General features: G+C 36.0%; 1 protein-coding gene across 3 annotated transcripts in view; it reads right to left on the bottom strand.

Annotated features, from left to right (window-relative positions):
* LOC6652385 overlaps positions 1 to 20,173 on the bottom strand; it is a 72,847-nt gene that overhangs the window by 47,552 nt on the left and 5,122 nt on the right. For all 3 annotated transcript variants that reach the window (XM_047009902.1, XM_023181244.2, XM_023181245.2), the window contains exon 2: positions 6,473 to 6,579. In XM_047009902.1, coding sequence (XP_046865858.1) covers positions 6,473 to 6,574 — 102 coding nt within the window. In that variant the 5' untranslated portion in view covers positions 6,575 to 6,579. The remainder of the gene's footprint in view (positions 1 to 6,472; positions 6,580 to 20,173) is intronic.

The following is a 20,173-nucleotide window of genomic DNA, read 5'->3' as shown; positions in this document are numbered from 1 at the left end:
AAAGCTCATTGTTAGCCCCTGTGAATGTTTTATTCAGAATGTGCGCATATTTCTGCTGCACTTTTAAAAATTCGAAGTAATGTATATTTCAAAGTTTTTAACTTTCTTTTTAATTTCACTAATGCTTTCATTGGTTAGCGAACATTCCGTCAATTGGCCAAATATCCAGTTTGCAAGAACGGCAGAGTTGCGGCCGCTGTCAATCCATACGTCCAGCAGCGTTGAATGACAGAACTCAATGTGATCTACAAGTTCAAAATACCGCCAAAGCCGCAAAAAGCCGCAAACAAGATTATTACTAACTTTTTATACACACTCTCTACTTTGTTTTCACATACATTACATATCCCAGAAACACGCAGAAGGTAAGTTTTTATTCCACAGAAGACGAACACATATGTTTAGTTTTCTATCTTTTTGGACAATACAAAGCAGTGTAGATATATAAAATATAATAAATTTGAACACCAAATTGTTGTGTTTTATCCATTCTACATACCTTGGCCTCCAAAATCCATTTTTTACAGTAGCTTATTTTTCTTTTGTGTAAATTTGCCAAGCGCTCAAAGTAAATAAAAATTTCCCGCCAAATTTAGGAAATAACGGAGTTATTGATCAAAGTCACTGTTTTCCACCAATCGTTCCTATGGGAGCTATATGATATAGTTACCCGATCCTTATCATTTTATTAATTTGGCACAATCATTAACAGATATATTAAACTAACAAATGTTTAATTTGAAAGCAATCGCGTCAAAAGTAACGAAGTTATTCACCAAAGTCACTGTTTTCGAAAGATCGTTCCTATGGGAGCTATATGATATAGTCATCCGATCTTGATCAAATTTGGCATAGTCGTTTATATATGTAATTAACTCACCAATATTAAAATTCACGACAATCGCTTAGAAAATAACGAAGTTATTAAGAAAAGTCACTGTTCGTGACTTTGCCATTTGTATGGGAGCTATATGATACAGTGATCCGATCCGGCTGAATCCGAGATATACAACGCCTGCAGTATATACAAGCCTACATGCAAAACAGCTCTGTAGCTCTACAGCTCTGTAGCTCTTACGGTCTAGGAGTTTGCGTTGATTCAGACGGACGGACGGACGGACATGGCTATTTGAACTCGTCTCGTCGTGCTGATCAAGAATATATATACTTTATATGGTCGGAGATGCTTCCTTCTATGCGTTGCACACTTTTGACCAAAATTAATATACCCTTTTTGCAAGGGTATAAAAGTTCAATTTGATTAAATGGTTATATTATAAATCGTAAATTAGATAGGTCTGGTGTTTCTTCTGCTGCCATTGAGCATAGTAAATTCTCATATTATGATCCAGATTCGAATGGAAAATTTTCAATATGAGGAAAATGCGAGAAAGAAAACATAAAAAAAATTATGTCAAGATTACATTTTTTTTACATTTTGTCCCGAAGCTCGGGAACGGACGGATTTAGAGGCTAGATGTCTTCCCAACATTTGTAGCTCTTTAAATTCTAAGAAACTTTGAAGTTTGTAAAAAAATGAATATTTTAGAAGTTAGAAGAAACTGAAAAAAACATCCTTTTTGAAAAAGGGCAACTTTGATGAAAAACTTCCGCAAAAAATTTTGTATGAAACCATCGTGATAACTTAAAAAACTAATGATGCAGTTCGATTCGTAGGACCCGAAATAGGGTGAAACCATCAAATTTTGCCATGTCTTTTTTTTTTGGACTATCACAGTGTTATTAAAGAATGAGACAATATCTCTCAATTATAATTAGGTATTTTGATTAAGTTCAAGCCAAATCGTGTTTTTGAGCTTGTTAGGAAAAAACAGAGTGCGGCCATGGTCGTGCACCAGAATTTACAAAGTCTTGTTTTGCTAACTTTTGCGACTTCCAGTCATATCAGTTATTGTGGCCTAAGCTGAGTCGACGATTAAATAAATGTTATATTTTTGTATCTATTACTTACTCATCTATCTTAATTATAAAATAAACCATTACATGTATATTATATAATATTGAGTGAATACTTGCTTAAATATACATGCGTATATGAGTGTATACTGCGTTTCATTACACACAGCGACCAAAGAAAAGTGTTTTGGAATGAAGCTTTACTTTCGTTTGTGTGGAAATGAAAATAAGCAAATTTATTGGTTTTGTCTTTTTCTTCCTTTTTTCTATTCTATAATAAAATGAAGTCAACAACTACTTTGTCACTCGAATGCAATCGAAACCAATCGCATTTTTTTTATTGTGTGACTGAGTCCCATGCAAGAACACTTACTCACTCAAACAAAAAATTTTCGTGAAAATGTATTAATTTGAAAATTTGTATATATATTCCGTATATATTTAACAATATTTTGACATACATAATTAGTAAAAACTATTTTGAAAAGCTCTGTAGCCGATGTCCGTGGGGTTCTCAAAAAAAAAGGGTTTAAACAATGACCATCATATCTTTGGACTGGATCATTAGAAAACCAAATGGCATTAGTTTCAGAAATATATAAAATTTAAAATAACAGTTAGAATAAGCAAAAAAAAAAAGGTTGTTTAAAGCAAATCCTGTTAATATAATGTTATTCAATAATAAAAATACAAAAACCCTCTCTAAAAATTTCAGACCAATCGGTTCAGGAGTTTTCGAGTTTGGGTGGTCATCGATTCCGAAACCACTATTTTGAGAAAAATGCGTTTAAAGTTTTAAAAGTGATTTACACACACGCCCGACCAACCCTCTTTAAAATGCTATAAAACATAAAATACTGTCAATTTCGTTATGAAAATTTAACAGCATACTCTTAAAAGTTAAAACTCTATGGATTCGAAAAATCGATTTTTTTAAAATTCTACCTAGGTATAATCCCATAAATTACGACAGCTGAATAGGGCATGGCAAAAAAATATAGTGGCCGAAGGTAAGTCGACTATTAAATAAATGTTATATTCTTGTTAAATGTTACTCCATATATTTTCAATGGGTTACCATTCCGGGAACTGAGCTGGACCTGGCGCCGATTCTTTCGAATTGAAAACAACCTTTTCGAGCTTGCGCCTATGTTTTGGGCCGTTGGACATTCTTTAAACTGTTCATGTAGACATTTCGATCCCTACTTCCATCAATCTTATGAATTAAGCCAAGTCTAATAAATGAGAACACTATGTAACAAGATTTTTGTCCATGGGTTGTAATTCTTATTTCCTAGTCAGTTAGGTCCCAAAAGTATAGAAAACAGCTATTGTCCCAAGCTAACTTTGCTTTTGTGACCATGGCAGCACTTTTTTGACAAATACGTTATCGCATATACTTCTATATCACTATGTATCAAAAATAAATGAAGTACCTAAGTCGTTTCGCCGACTTAGGTATACCATACACCAGTAAAACAAATATTTAAAATTTATAATAACACATTCTTTTTATCTCAGCATCTTGCTTACCCAAGCATATGAGCACACTAGCGCCGCCACCAGCCAACGGCCATCTCCGGTCTTATGGAAAAACGTTTATATGCAAAACTTGGCTATTTATTTCCGACTTTAATCAAATTTGGTATTTTGCTGAATAGGAATATCAAATTTAAGTGTGCCAAATTTGATTGCATAAGGTAGGAAAATACGGGAGATAATCAAGTTTTTTCACATTACGGGGGCGAAAAGGGGCGTGGCAAAATCTTTACACATACATAATGAGCGCTAAGCAAATATACATATCAAATATGGTGTCTCTAGCTAGAAAAGTTTTGAGATAAACACTTTTTTTAAAATGCGTCGGCGGAAAGGGGCGTGGCAAAAATTTGAAATAATCTTGATCACTTTACATACAACACGAGTCTATATACCAAATTTGGTGACTGTAGCTTTCATAGTCTCCGAGATCTGCGGACGGACAAGGCTACATCGACTCGCCTGTTAATCCTGATCAAGAATATATATATTTTATGGGATCGGAGAAGCTTCCTTCTGCATGTTACATACATTTTGGCGACTTTAATATACCATTTCAACCCACATATGTGTATGGTATAAAAACTGAATGTATAAAAAGGAATATGTGAAAATTTCTTGAATTTTTGTTATCATCTACTGCACTTCTATTTTCGTGAACACAGCTGTATGTATCTCCCTTACTCTTACCCACACGAACACTCTAGCGCCGCCAAAAGCCTGCGGATAACTCCGGTCTTATAAACCGCCTAGAAAAACACGTTCACACGTATATTTTCCATGCTTCTAGTCCAATTTTACTCAAATTTGGTAGGTTGGTATACATATTTATTATATTTGGTTTCGATAGTCAAAAAATTGCAGGCGGCAAAATCGGTTTTGTCGAGTTTGTGCAGGCGAAAGTAGGCGAGGCAAAAATGTTAAATATTAGTAATCTGCACGCATACTAAACAAATCTACATACTAAATGTTGTGTTTCTAGCTATCAGGAGTGTCACAGAAGTCTCTAGAGATTTTGGCAGTTTATTTTTTAAATCTACCAAATCAAATGTCGGTGTCACAGAAATCACGATATCACTGCGATTTCATTTTTAATCACCTTTTTTGGTTCGCTGTTACTGCTAGAAATATAAGCTGTCACGATAAACGATAGTTGCTACTTCGATTGCGGTTGAGTCAAGTAGGGTTGTATATGGTAAGAAAAATAATACCTGTTTTTAAACTTAACATTTGTGTGCTTTTTAACACTTTATTGAAAATGCATAAATCCGTTGAAAAGCAATTAAAATGAACTTTTTTTGAATTTTTAAGAGTACACATTGCAAATGGTTTCTATAGCTAATATAGTCTTTGAAAAAATTGGTCTTATCTTATCTGCGATGGCGTAAGGGATCGTGGCAAAAATTAAAACAAAAAACTCTATCACTGTACATAATACACGAGTCTACATACTAAATTTAAGGGCTCAAGCTCCCATAGTCTCCGATATCTAGGTGTTTATATGGACGGACGGTCCCGGCTAGTCCGTCTCAGCTGTTGATTCTGATCAAGATTTGGGGGCTCTAGCTTCCATAGTGTCCGATATCTAGGTGTTCATATGGACGGACGGTCACGGCTAGATCGCCTCGGTTGTTGATCCAGATCAAGAATATATGCTTCCCTTTGCCTGTTACATACTAAATTTGGGGGCTCTAGCTTCCATAGTCACCGATAACTAACTAGGTGTTCATATGGATGGACGGTCACGGCTAGATCGTCTCTGCTATTGATCCTGATCAAGAATATATGCTTCCTTTTGCGTGTTACATACATTTTGGCAATTTTAATATACCATTTTACCCTATGTGTGCATGGTATAAAAAGTTATTAAAAGTGCTCAAATACAAAATACTGATTTTACCACTTTGCATGCAATTTGCTCATCACTGTAAACAAAATTAGGCTCAAAATGCATTAAATTTTTTGTATAAGAATTAAAAAGAAACAATGAGCTTCAGAACGTTAATTTTGGTTGACATTTCCGCGAAAATGCTTTATGTTGTCGGAAACGTCTTTTCATCGTTACAAACATCTGACCAATTTTATAATGTGCTCTACAAGCATATAAAAAACAAAATTATTCGACTCCCTATAGCACACTTTTGGGTGCTTTTAAATTATTTTTTGAGATATATTTTTTACAAATGGGTTAAAATAATACAGTTTTAATATTATGTTTTTATTTTACAATGAAATATTTAAAATGCAGTTAAATAGTTTAAAAAATTTTAACACAGTTCTTTTTCGAAAACCTGACCTGATGGACACATAGTAAGTAAAAGGTTGTGATCATTGCTCCCAATTACTACAGGTCACCTATTGAACCTAAGACACTTTTTCATTACCTCAAAAATATTCGTACGTGATCATTTTTAATACCTGGCCAGACATATTTTCTGACAAGCACAATTAAATGTGAAAATAAAGTAGACAGTGTATATTTAAAAATAGCAATAATTGAGTAATAGAAATATATAAAAAAAATGTTTATAAACTATTCATTATCCCAGAATTTGATATACATTTTTACTGAATAATAAATCACAAATAAATGAACTGCGTCTGCTACTGTTAAATGATTGTAAGAGATAAATAAACAAAAAACATGGTAAGAAGTACAAGATTATTCTGTTTGATGACAAAGACATAAGTGTTTGTATTAATACAATGTACATACTTAGTAATAAATTACTATTTATTTAAAAAAACATAAAATTAATAATAATACAACAAATAGGTTCCATTGATATGTTTCCCTGAAAATTAAGCGGTCACGTATGGGCGCTGAGGTAGGCTTTACTTATTAAATGTAAATTTACTAACAATAAGTGAAATATACATACATCAGCTTGATATCTGCATTATTCGACTTTATGCCAAATTAAACGATTCGGCCAAACATGAAGCTTTTTTAAAAATTTTTAAATTTCTACTTTGCCTATAATCCAGACAATCATCTCTTAGATTATATACTCACACGAGTATCTCCTACATTAAAGTCCATCTCAGCGTTGACAAAAAGTACCCAAACCAGCGCGATCCACCAGCTGCTGAATGTTACCCTTTTTTGCCAGCCCATATTCCCTGTAAATAGACAAAAATGTATATATGATATAAAACTTTTTCTTTTTGTGGTGACTTAGAAGTTTATGATTGTTCCAAGTCTGTTGTAATTAATATTACAATAGTTTTACAATTTAGTTCGACTGCAGCTTAAGATGATAAAATATCTTAACTCTGTTAAGCTTCATAACTATTGAGATACATATATAGCTGTGTTAAAGAAAATCTTAAACCCAGCCTTAGGCTTGAGCAATGCTGCGAATGTAGCGTGCCATTTTAACATAATTTTATATTACATCTATATAATTTAGGTTTGCGATTTTGATCAAATTTGCCAAATGTTAATTTTTATGAAAATCGTGTCAAAAAAAACAAAGCTATTGATAAAAGTTTTGACCGATCCTATGTGATCTATACGATAACGTCACCCGATCTTAATAGAATTTTGCATTAAAAGCCATGTTAAACTGAGAAATATAATTTATAGTGACAATGGCGTAAAAAGTATCGAAGTTACTCCGTCCGATCTTGATGAAATTTGGCACCGTCAGTAATAGATATGTATATAAAACTGTCAAATATTAACTTTTATAACTATCGATCAAACGCAAGATATAAATTTTATTTATTTTTATACCCTTGCAGAGGGTATTATAAAATTGGTCAGATGTTTGTAACGCACAGAAGGAGACGTTTCCGACCCCATAAAGTATATATATTCTTGATCAGCATGAGAAGCTGAGTCGATATATCCATGTCCGTCTGTGCGTATGCGTTTTACTCAGCCGTCTTAAGAGATATCGGGTTGAAATTTTTTATGTGCTATTTATTATCTGGAGCAGATCAAGTATGAAACTTATCACGATCGGACCACTATATCATATAGCTCCAGAAGAAACATTTTCATAAAAATTGGAGTATCGCTATGAAATTTACATATATGATAATATTGGACATAAAACCCCAGATCCCAGCGCTGCTTGCTGTCTACTACGTCTTTCGTCATCAACAGAGTACATGCATACACACAGACGCAACGCTACATAAACTGTATGTGTATGCGTGCGTTGCTTTGCTTTGGGAATAAGGGAAGAAGAAGAACAAATGGTAAAATAGAGAGTAAAATTGTTTTGTTTGTATATTGATGAATTGAGTTGCAGAAAACTAATTTTGAACATGTAAAATTATTATTACCAAGGACTGCAAGGGTATATATAAGGGTCGCTGACTCTGAGATATTTAAAAACAATATTTATCAAAATCACAAACATTTGCTCTCTCTTTATTTTGCGCAGTGAAAATAAACTTAGACCAGAGCCCGGCACTCATATCCCCCGGGGGACGAACTCGTTCGGCACCTCTTATACGTGTAAGCCGAATGGCTGCCGAAGTCCTCACACAAATTAATCAAGAATATGAGGGTGGATTTAGTTTCCCTCAGCATGTCGACGCAAGCAGATCTATGTCGCTTTGTTGAGAGAACACACATAAAAAAATGATCGCTGCTTTGTTTTCTCTATCTTTCTCTTGCATAAGATTATTTGCTGCACTCGTTTTCTTGATTTGAGGCAGAATTTGATGAAGTTTAATTTTGCGCAGTGTAAAGCCACATACGCACACAAGCAAGCGCACACATACAACTAAACTTTTTTAGCGCTCTCTTTGTGCCGGGCCCTGACTTAGACCCATAAGCATTTTCGTTTCTTGAGAATAGTGCGAACAAAAGTTTCAAAAATCCCGCGTATTCGAGTATCCGAAATTTGGCAACACTATCTCAAAATTTGTACGCTTCTTTTAGCCGTAGATAGCTACTTTTAGCTATAATATACATATATATTTTTCTTTTGCTAATTACACTAAAACTACATAATAAATCGGCAAGGCGCACCTGAAGTCGTGCTCGTGGAATTTTTCTCTTTCGTTTAATACTAAATTTATGTAGTTTAAGCGCATTTTGGGCCCGAGTAACTTAAGTAAATATTTACCGCGTAAATACTAAATTAGTCTCTCAAAACGTTTGATCCAATATAAAGTCCCAAAAAGTCATATTTTAAAAATTACTTTCCAAAGATTAAAAATTTGTATTTGAAAATATATATTAAAAATATATATTAATTAAGTATATATTACATAATAAGAATAAATCACGTTAAAATGAGCTTTCATCGGTTAAGAAGTTTTCAAATAATAAATGTTACCAGTTAAATTCTATTTTTAATCTGACTTACAATTACACTGGCGTTAAAGAAACCCGCTCCAGGGGCAATCGTGGCTTACAATTTTAAGTTTTGGAAAAACCACCTACGGGTGTGCAAACAAAAAAAAAAAAAATTTACTTTTGTAAAAAAGTGTATACACTCTTGATCAGCAAGAGAAGCCATTTCTGTCCAAATCAACATTACGCCTCCATTTGGAAAGCTATTGGAATTAACTTATTATTCTATTTATTACTGTACATGGTTTATTTGAAAATCAGTAAATCTGTGCCACAGTTGTAGTAAATTACCCACACCGCAGATCACATCTCTGATGTGTTCATGGCTTCATGGGAGAGCTTTTCCCCTGCAAAAGATTAGGGCAGTGGTGACGGATAATGGTGCGAACGTTGTAAAATCCATACATGACAGCTTTAAAAGATCGCGCCACGTCCCTTGCTTCGCACTCTTTTAACTTAGTGTGTGTAAAAGCACTGGAGTTGCAACAAGCAGAACAAGTCATTGCCAACTAATGGAATATAGTAGTTTGGTTCAAACGAAGTACAAGATCAAAGGAGAATTTGCTAAGACTGCAACAATTTATGTATGTAAGATGGAGTCCCCAAATGTATTATTGATACTCTATTAATAGTATTATAAATCATGGACATGGTGCGACATCGGGGCTAATTGGTCATCTTGGTCCGACATAATGATGCGATTTCGTAATACTCTTATTAAAAGCTTGCTCGCGATTTTTTTTTTCGTTTTCCGCTTGCTCTTTTCGTCTCTTTTATTGTGTTTGCTGCCTTCGTCTCTCTTTTCGTTTCGTTTGGCGCCAGAATATCGCGACTTCTTGCTGTCTCTTTTTCCTCGCTTGATGTTTTTGTCTTGTTTATTTTAATTGGCGCCAGAGCATCGCGTCTATTTGAAAATTGGTATTTGCTTTTTCTCTCGTTCTTTCTGCTGTCGAAAACTTTCGCTGTCTCACTATTTCTATTGGCAGCTTTCCGATCATGTATTTACGAAGTCCGCGATCGGTTGAGCCCCCAAATGTAACATGGAGTCCCATCTCACATGTATTTAATTTTTCGGAATTTCCAGAAATGATCTCAACGAAAGAAACCCAGAGGGCCGGGGCTAACTTCGACCGCGTCAAAGTTTGTATACCCTTGCAACATTTTTGGTAACTCTTTCCTTACCTATAGCCACCAAAGTGGAAAAACGTTTAAGCTAAAAAGGCTAATATTTCCGAAAGAACGGCCTACAATCTTAGCATAGGAAATAACGAAGATATTGATCACTGTTTTCCACCGATCGTTCCTATGGGAGCTATATGATATAGTCACCCGATCTTGATCAAATTTGGCATAGTTATTAACAGATATGTATATTAAACTAACAAATAATTAATTTGAAAGCAATCGCGGCAAAAGTAACGAAGTTATTGACAAAAGTCACTGTTTTCGAAAGATCGTTCCTATGGGAGCTATATGATATAGTCACCCGATCTTGATCAAATTTGGCACAGTTATTAACAGATATATTAAACTAACAAATAATTAATTTGAAAGCAATCGCGGCAAAAGTAACGAAGTTATTGACAAAAGTCACTGTTTTCGAAAGATCGTTCCTATGGGAGCTATATGATATTTATTTTATTTATTTATTTATTTATTTATTTACGTCAACTAACACAGCAGTCGACGAAAAAGCTTAAGCTAAAGACAGATAGTAATTAAATAAAGAAGGTAGCTTAGCTTTATACACAACTAAACATCCCCGGCCCGGTGGAGGTGTTTTATTTGCACAAGGTGCCAGCTATGCCCCGATTCACAGCCAATGTGGCCAGGGATGAGTTGCAGCCAATCCAAGTCCAGAATATTTTCATTGGTTTCGCTGTAGATGATTAAAAAGTATAGCGCGAAGAGAAGTGACAGAAAGATGAGGAGAGATAAGGTGAGAAAGGTTGTTAAAAGATTGGCAAAGAACACGAAGAGGTTCGTGAAGAGAGTAGTTAGTCAGACATCTACTAAGGTGAATAGGAAAAAAGTTTCTGGTCCGACGTGAGGGAACACAAAAATACAGCGTATCTAGTAAATTGGTAGAAATGACTTCGCCGTTGACTAGTTTATGGAGAAAGAGAATGCCAAAAACAAGCCTACGGTTATAAAGTGAAGGAAGATTAATAAGAAGAAGTCTATCAGAATAAGAAGGTAGGCGAAGACCCGGGTCCCAATTTAGACCGCGTAGCGCAAACTTTAGGAATTGCTTCTGTACCGATTCAATACTACGCTGGTGAACATCATATTGCGGGTTCCACACTGGCGAGCAATATTCTAGAGTAGGGCGAACTAACGAAGTGTATAAAACCTTTGTTACATAGGGATCATCAAATTCTTTGGCCCAACGTTTAATGAAGCCGAGAAGGCAGCTTGCTCTGTTGACAATTGAAGAAATATGAACATTAAATGAAAGTTTAGGGTCAAACATAACGCCTAAGTCTTTGAATGATGGAACACAATCTAACAGAACAGACTTAATAGAGTAATGAGCTAGGAGCGGAGACAAACGACTGAAAGTCATAAAAGAACACTTAGAGGCATTAAGGTGTAATTTATTAACGTGGCACCAATCACAGAACGCATCGAGATCTGATTGCAAGTACTGTTGGAAAGAAGGATCATTATAGGAATAACAAATCTTGACGTCATCCGCAAACATGAGCACGCGTGAATGCGCCAAGGCCAAAGGCAAATCATTTATAAACAATGTAAATAATAGTGGGCCCAGATGACTGCCTTGGGGTACACCTGACGTAACTCGAACAGTTTTAGATATCGAGGAACGAAAAGACACCTTTTGGGTTCTGCCAATAAGATACGACTTTAACCAACCCAATAATTTTGGTGAAAAACCCATGATGTTAAGTTTCGCGAGAAGCAAAGAATGATCAACCGTATCAAAAGCCTTACTGAAGTCAGTATAAATAACATCAGTTTGACACTTTTTACGGAAGCCATGGTGTACAAGGGTAGTCAATTCTAAAAGGTTGGTAAGCGACGAACGACCTTTCATGAAACCATGCTGACAAGGAGAAATAGTGGATCTGGATAGATGTTGAAGAGAAGACGTAATAATTTTCTCAAACAGTTTAGGTATTGCCGAAAGTTTGGCAATGCCACGGTAGTTGGAAACATCCGATTTGCTACCCTTTTTAAAAAGCGGAATAATAAATGACTCCTTCCAAATATCAGGAAATCTACAAGTCTCACTCGATATAAAGAATAACCGAGCTAAAGGCTTAGATAGGGAAATAGAACACATTTTAAGGATGCAACTAGGTATATCATCAGGCCCGGGAACGAAGGAAGACTTCATAGATGACAAGCTAGAGAGAATACAGTCTTCAGTAATACTGGGAAAAAACATACAATTTAAATGTGGGATTGAAAAGGGATAGGGTGTGGGATCCGAAACAGTAGTAGAATATGTCGACTGAAAAAATTTAGCAAACAGATCTGCAATATCTAAATCATTATTAGCAGACTGGTCGTTAAGTCTGAAGGTGGAAGGTAGGACATTAGAGCGTCTTTTGGAATTGACAAAGTTGTAAAATCTTTTGGGGTTATTATAAAATTCAGCCTTACAGCGAACGAGATAATTGTTGTAGCATTGAGTATTTAAGAGACAAAATTGAGATTTGGCTATACAATAATTTGCATAGTCAAGTCGCGAACCAGTTTTTTTAAATCTTTTAAAATATCTCGATTTAATGTTACGAAGATTAGAGAGCCTACGTGTGAACCAGACTGGCGAGCTGGAGACGGTAGAGACATTCACATAAGGAACGCATTTATCAATTAGAGAATTAAGAGCAGAATAGAAAAACTTCACTGCACAATCTATATCGCAGCACTCAAATAGAAACGACCAATCAAAAGAGAAAATAAGGCTGTTAAGAAGATTGAAATTTGTTTTACGAAAACATCTACGACGAGAATTTGAGATGTTTTTAAATAAATTAGTAACGGAATTGTAAGAAATAGTAACTTCAATGGTAGGATGATAAGGATCTTCAGGTTTCACTAGTGGCTGTGTTTGCGATACAGCACTAACAGTGGGATCAGAGACAAAAACAAGATCAAGGATTCTTTTAGAACAGTTAAGGAAAGAATTCAACTGATATAGTGGACATTCAAGTAGGCTATCAAGAAAAACATGTTGAGATGAAGGAATTAAGAAAGATAGATTATCATCAACAAGCCAAGAAATATTAGGCAAGTTAAAATCACCTAAAACTATAAGAACATCCCGATCTTTAAGACGACCAAAAATAGTTCGTAAAGCATCAGCATGGTGCACGTAGATCATGGTATCAGAAGCTGGAGGAATATAAGAACAAGAGATATATAGGCTAAAGTTAGAACATGTAACTTCGACGCAAATAAACTCAACACCTAAGGGGAGATCAATCGGCACCACACTTGAAGACAGATTCGAGTTTACAGCAATGAGTACTCCACCGCCACGACGACCAACACGATCAAGCCTATAAGAAATAAAATTATTAGAAAGAATTTCATTATCTAGAACAGAGGAGTTAAGCCAAGTTTCAGAGAAAGCTAATATGTCAGCTGAAAAGGTTTGGCTATCACAGAAAAGGTTCGACAGCTTGGTAAGAAGTCCTCTTACATTTTGATAATGAATGCAAAGACTAGATGTTATTAGTTTTTTGAAGCAGAAGATAAAGTAGGAAGGTGGACAGGCAACGGACGAGAGCGCTTATTGGGCGCAAACTCGTGTACAACTAGGCCCTCTGGCCAAAAATTAGGGTCAACCATAGCTGAGAAGTACTCATTTGGTACTGTAATTTTAAAAGAGGAGATTTCGCGAGGCCTAGAAAACTTAAACTTTTGAATTAAAACCTTAGCAGGGCAAATATTACCAATGTAAGCTGCCACAGACGATATAGTCACCCGATCTTGATCAAATTTGGCATAGTCGTTTATATGTGTAATTACCTCACCAATATTAAATTTCGACAATAGCTCTGAAAATAACGAAGTTATTAAGAAAAGTCACTGTTCGTGACTGTGTCATTTGTATTTTGCAGGGGTATACAAATGGAAAAAATTACCAAATCTCCAAATGTTTTTTTATTGGCATAATATTGAAATAAAAACGATATTTCGTCAGTATTTTTTTGTATAAAAGGTTGGATTACGGTGCTCCCTGGGGGAAACAAGCAAGAAAATTTCCTACTCAGATTTGAGACTTAATTAACATCTTTAAAAACATTGATACAAATCAAGTCTTTCAAAATATTGAATTACAAATGTTTTTAAGCCTTTAAAAACAATTGAGATCCAATCTACTAAAAAAAGTTTTAGAGCTTATTTTAGCACGAAATGCATTATTGTGGATGTGCATATTTACATGACATGATTGCTTGAAGTACCGAAAATCGGGGAAAATGGTTTCGTACTGATGCCAACATTAATGTTCAAGGATCAGAAGTCCAAGAAATTTACTTCGGGTACACGAATCGGCAATCTAGTGGTTTTGGATTGTAGTCCATACCAAGATATTTGATTGACTCATTCATATTTCTAACTATTTCCCAAGGAAGCGATGACTTTTTGATGAAAATTTTAATTTGGAAACATTATTTAACAAGCTTTTCAAGGGGCTCCTTGGCACCTTGGCATTGCCCTTTGAGTAAAAAAGTAAATCATAAGACCTTAATTCTAGTAAGAACTTGCGAGAACAACCTTAAAAAACCATTGGTAACCTTGGTTAGCCTAAAACCAAACTATTTTTAAGAAAAATTCTGAAATACGGTGTGAGCACCTGTGTAGAGTCCTGCAGGTTTTTTATACCCTTGCAAAAAGGGTATATTAATTTTGGTCAAAAGTGTGCAACGCATAGAAGGAAGCATCTCCGACCATATAAAGTATATATATTCTTGATCAGCACGACGAGACGAGTTCAAATCGCCATGTCCGTCCGTCCGTCTGGATCAACTCAAACTCCTCCTAGACCGTAAGAGCTACAGAGCTGAAATTTTGCATGTAGGCTTGTATATACTGCACGCGTTGTATATCTCAGCCGGATCGGATCACTATATCATATAGCTCCCATACAAATGATAAAGTCACGAACAGTGACTTTTCTTAATAACTTCGTTATTTTCTGAGCTATTGTCGTGAAATTTAATATTGGTGAGTTAATTACACATGTTAACTACTATGCCAAATTTGATCAAGATCGGGTGACTATATCATATAGCTCCCATAGGAACGATCTTTCGAAAACAGTGACTTTTGTCAACAACTTCGTGACTTTTGACGCGATTGCTTTTAAATTGAATATTTATTGGTTTAATATATCTGTTAATGACTGTGCCAAATTTGATAAGGATCGGGTAACTATATCATATAGCTCCCATAGGAACGATCGGTGGAAAACAGTGACTTTGATCAATATCTTACAAGGGGAACTTCAGGTATGCGAATCACCGATTTGGATGAATTTTGGATATGTTGTAGAACACCCCGTCATTTGAAGCTGTGTGAAATATTTCGGCGCACTATTCTATATTTTCCTAATAAATCGGCTTTAAAGTTATAGCTTTGGTGACTTATAAGTAAAACGCCGAGTGGTGTACAAGCAGCTCGAAGGTGTAAGGGGTAGAGGCCCTGCCTAAAATCGACGGAACTCTGGTTCAACCCCCGCCCGAAACTAGTTAGTTTTGGGTTTTTATTTTTTTTGATTTTTCAATAATTATTTTTGTCTAATAACGTTATAGGTCTTTTGATGATTTTTGATTGGATTCATTTTTTATGCCTTTACAAAAACATAAATAACTTATAGACGCAAAATAGACTAATTAACTTCTGCCTTCACATTTTTTTTTGTGATATAAATCATACAAACATGATACCCGTATGTATATTTTCTCAAGACTATGAACATGCTTAAATAATGCTTTTGTGCAAAAACATACCAACTTTAAACCAATTTTAAGGAAACAAACGAAATAAAAATTTTGGAAAACCACTTTCTAATCTGAAGCGAACCATGCATACTTGAGCATTCTCTTCAATATCAGAGATGACAAGTGGAATTGCCCCGTCTTTGACGGGGATTTTACTTTAGTGCAGTCTTCTTTTGATGAAATTTCTCGACTTTCTTCTATAAGCGTTAAGGAGTTTTGCATCCGCTTTATCATATTTTAAACTTGCATAAAAAATACAGTACATAATGGCGTGCGTATAGCTGGTATTACCTTAAGCGTACAAGTTAATAATAGTTAATAATAATCTACAATAATTTCAACATACATAAAAAATGTTTCCAATTACAAATCATCAAAAGACCTATTTCGCTATTAAAAAAAAAAATTATTAAAAAAGGAAAAAAAAAATGAAAACCCAAAACTAACTAGTTTCGGGCGGGGGTTGAACCAGAGTTCCGTCGATTTTAGGCAGGGCCTCTACCCCTTACACCGTCGAGCTGCTTGTACACCACTCGGCGTTTTACTTATAAGTCACCAAAGCTATAACTTTAAAGCCGATTTATTAGGAAAATATAGAATAGTGCGCCGAAATATTTCACACAGCTTCAAATGACGGGGTGTTCTACAACATATCCAAAATTCATCCAAATCGGTGATTCGCATACCTGAAGTTCCCCTTGTTAGTTTTTTCCTATACTAAGATTGTAGGCCGTTCCGAAACATTTGCCTTTTTAGCTTAAACGTTTTTCCACTTTGATGGCTATAGTTAAGGAAAGAGTTACCAAAAATGTTGCAAGGGTATACAAACTTTGACGCGGTCGAAGTTAGCCCCGGCCCTCTGGTTTTAAATTCATATATTTATCGGTTTACAACATAGGATTACATACAAAGGGATACATGGTTAACAATTGTTTGGTGGCTTGCGAGGGACTAGCCAGTGGGCCATTGCATCGAAAGCACAGAAATTCCCCACTTACCCTACCCTAGCCCTCTCGCGCTCTAACCTGCGAAGCTCAGCTGCTGTACACGCCGCATAGTCGCTGCATGCCCTCCAGTTCGATTCGCTTTCTAGCATAATCGAGATTAGATTGCCCGAGTTAATAGATGTACCCAGCTGAGTTCCCAGCCGAGTCCGCTGCTCCGGAAATCGGCCACATGTAAATAGTGCATGGCTAGCATCCTCCTTAATGTCTTAGGTGCACCATATGCAAAGCGCACTGTTGTCGATCTTAAAACGATGCAGGTAGCTGCGAAAGCAGCCGTGCCCGCTTATCATTCGGAACGACACTTGGCCATGCTTTCTTCCTATCCAGCCTCTTCGAAATTAGTGAGTGAGTCTATCTTCCGTTCGTTGCCTCATCCCACCTCCTTTGCCATCTATCAATTGTACGCTGCCTCGCTTCTATGCGGACGACCCTTCTAGTTGCGTTGTTGCTGCGAACTGCCAAGAACGTTTCCTGATCCTCTGGACTAGTAGATCGATTGGTGGCATGCCCGCAATTACCAGTGCTGCCTCCGTGGATACCGTCCTGAATGCACAGCAGACTTGTAGGGCACTTAGCCGGTATGTCGCTGCCAATCCTCTAGTATAGCTCGGTGTTGCTACTGCTCTGGCCCATATGGGCGCGGCATATAAAATAATAGTTCTTAAATCCGTCATGAAGAGCTGCGTTCTCCATTGTTTGGGGCCCCTGGAGTTGAGCATGATACGTGAAAGTGCCTGCAGCCTTTGTATTAGTCGTCTCCAAATGTTCCCTGAAGCTTAGCCTGGTATCAATTAGTACTCCAAGATAACGCAGTGCTCGCTTAAACGCAACCGTTTCATCAGCAATCCTGATTGATGCTGTCTCCACCTTTTTTCTGCTACTGACTAGCACTGCCTCTTTTTTTTGTGCCGTCAGCTCCAATCCCATCCTGTCCAGCCAGCCTTTGACCACCAACACCGCATCGTTGCAGTTAGTTTCTACCAGGCTCAGATGTTTCGCCACTACCACAAGTGCAATGTCGTCGGCGAAGCCCACCATCGTGCATCCTATCGGTAGCGTCAGACGAAGAATGCCGTCATACATTACATTCCATAAACTCGGCCCTAATACCGAAGCCCTGAGGGACTCCGGCTGAGATGCGATGCGTTCTGGGGTTCATCGGTATTGTACAGGAGAGTCCGGTTGCTGAGATAGCTACGTATAATACGTGTTAGGTACATGGGCACTCCAAAGCCTTCCAATGCAGCTAGAATTGTATTCCATCGGGCAAAATTAAATGCGTTTTTGACGTCAAGTGTGTCTTGGGTCTGCAGATAAACAAAGTCGTCTATGCCCACGAATATGGAACAACTTATTAAAAATAATTGTGAATAATCACAATACTAAATGTATTCAGTAAAATTCAAAATTTTTTTAATTTATTTGTGTATGAGTGTATATTGAAAAATACTGTTCAGTCCGAAATTAAGTGGGATATTTGGCACTTCATATTATATTTTTTGAATTAACTAGGTAGAAGAACCCTTTTTTTACTATTAGGTAAAAAACAAAATATTTACATCCAATTATATAAACGGAAATAAAAAGGCCCAACCTGGAACTATGCCCAAATTTTCATCAACTTAAATATAAGTCATTTTATTCAAAGCAGGTAATTAGCAATGAAACATTGTGAAAAGGCATATATATAGTAGCGCATCACCTTGCAACATTTAAATTAATTTTTCGACATGTTAAGCGTTAAAAATTAAATTTTTTTTTTTATATTCTTCAAAGAATGGGATATAAAGATGAGAATAGGATAAGATTCCGTTTGTTTTATATTGTTTTTTATAATTTTTTTATGACTTTTGCCAAATACACCAAAAAGTGCCTGTTCATAATTATAGTAGTGGTTACAAAGGAGGCAAAAAAACAACAGTTTAATTTAATTCAAAAGTGATTTTTTGAGTTCTTCTCACTTAATAATGTCTAATACTTTGTTGTATAGCCTTTTTTTTAAATACCGACATCGCATCGGCGGATCATCGAACCGATAAGGTCCTGCCAAGGGTTCAAGGGCATTTGCGACCATGCTTTTCAACTATTTGCCAAAGCCCAGTTTTTTTTGATGGATTTGATGTTGCCACAACCCGCCTAACATCTCCCCATAAGGTCTTGATCGGATTAAGATCTGGGGACTGAGGTGGCCGTAACATAACATCGATATTTTGGATGCAAACCAATCTTTCTGGTATGTTTCGGATCGTTATCCTGTTGAAATGTCCATTTTATAGTCATTTCCCAACTGGAACATGGTAGTATTGTATTTCCTAATATATCTACATAAGCATATCTATCCATAATTCCGTTTCCCACATGGGTAGGGCCAGCGAAGTTGTAAGAAAAGCATGCATTTATCATTATGCATATGCCACGATGCCTAATTGTTGTTTTGGGTGTACCTAGGATTATATTAGGTGTTTGGTGAACATCGTACATACTTCCTAGAGCCTTTCTCGTCAAATAAAACTATTTTGCAATCCGAAAATAATCTTACAAAACAACAATTAGGCATCGTGGCATATGCATAATGATAAATGCATGCTTTTCTTACAACTTCGCTGGCCCTACCCATGTGGGAAACGGAATTATGGATAGATATGTTTATGTAGATATATTAGGAAATACAATGCTACCATGTTCCAGTTGGGAAATGACTATAAAATGGACATTTCAACAGGATAACGATCCGAAACATACCAGAAAGATTGGTTCGCATCCAAAATATCGATGTTATGTTACGGCCACCTCAGTCCCCAGATCTTAATCCGATCAAGACCTTATGGCGAGATGTTAGGCGGGTTGTGGCAACATCAAATCCATCAAAAAAAACTGGGCTTTGGCAAATAGTTGAAAAGCATGGTCGCAAATGCCCTTGAACCCTTGGCAGGACCTTATCGGTTCGATGATCCGCCGATGCGATGTCGGTATTTAAAAAAAAGGCTATACAACAAAGTATTAGACATTATTAAGTGAGAAGAACTCAAAAAATCACTTTTGAATTAAATTAAACTGTTGTTTTTTTGCCTCCTTTGTAACCACTACTATAATTATGAACAGGCACTTTTTGGTGTATTTGGCAAAAGTCATAAAAAAATTATAAAAAACAATATAAAACAAACGGAATCTTATCCTATTCTCATCTTTATATCCCATTCTTTGAAGAATATGAAAAAAAAATTTAATTTTTAACGCTTAACATGTCGAAAAATTAATTTAAATGTTGCAAGGTGATGCGCTACTATATTTTTGAACACAACTGTATATAATCAGATAGTATTAACAAAACAACATTAAGCAATGTTATCAATTAATTACAAACAAGCCACAGGCAAAACTGTGTGCGACCTTCTTTCCTATACCTCCTGTGG

The sequence above is a fragment of the Drosophila willistoni genome (genome assembly GCF_018902025.1).
Source record: "Drosophila willistoni isolate 14030-0811.24 chromosome 2L unlocalized genomic scaffold, UCI_dwil_1.1 Seg168, whole genome shotgun sequence".
In the NCBI taxonomy this organism is placed as follows: Eukaryota; Metazoa; Arthropoda; class Insecta; order Diptera; family Drosophilidae; genus Drosophila; species Drosophila willistoni.
This window is presented reverse-complemented; position numbering and strand designations above follow the sequence as displayed.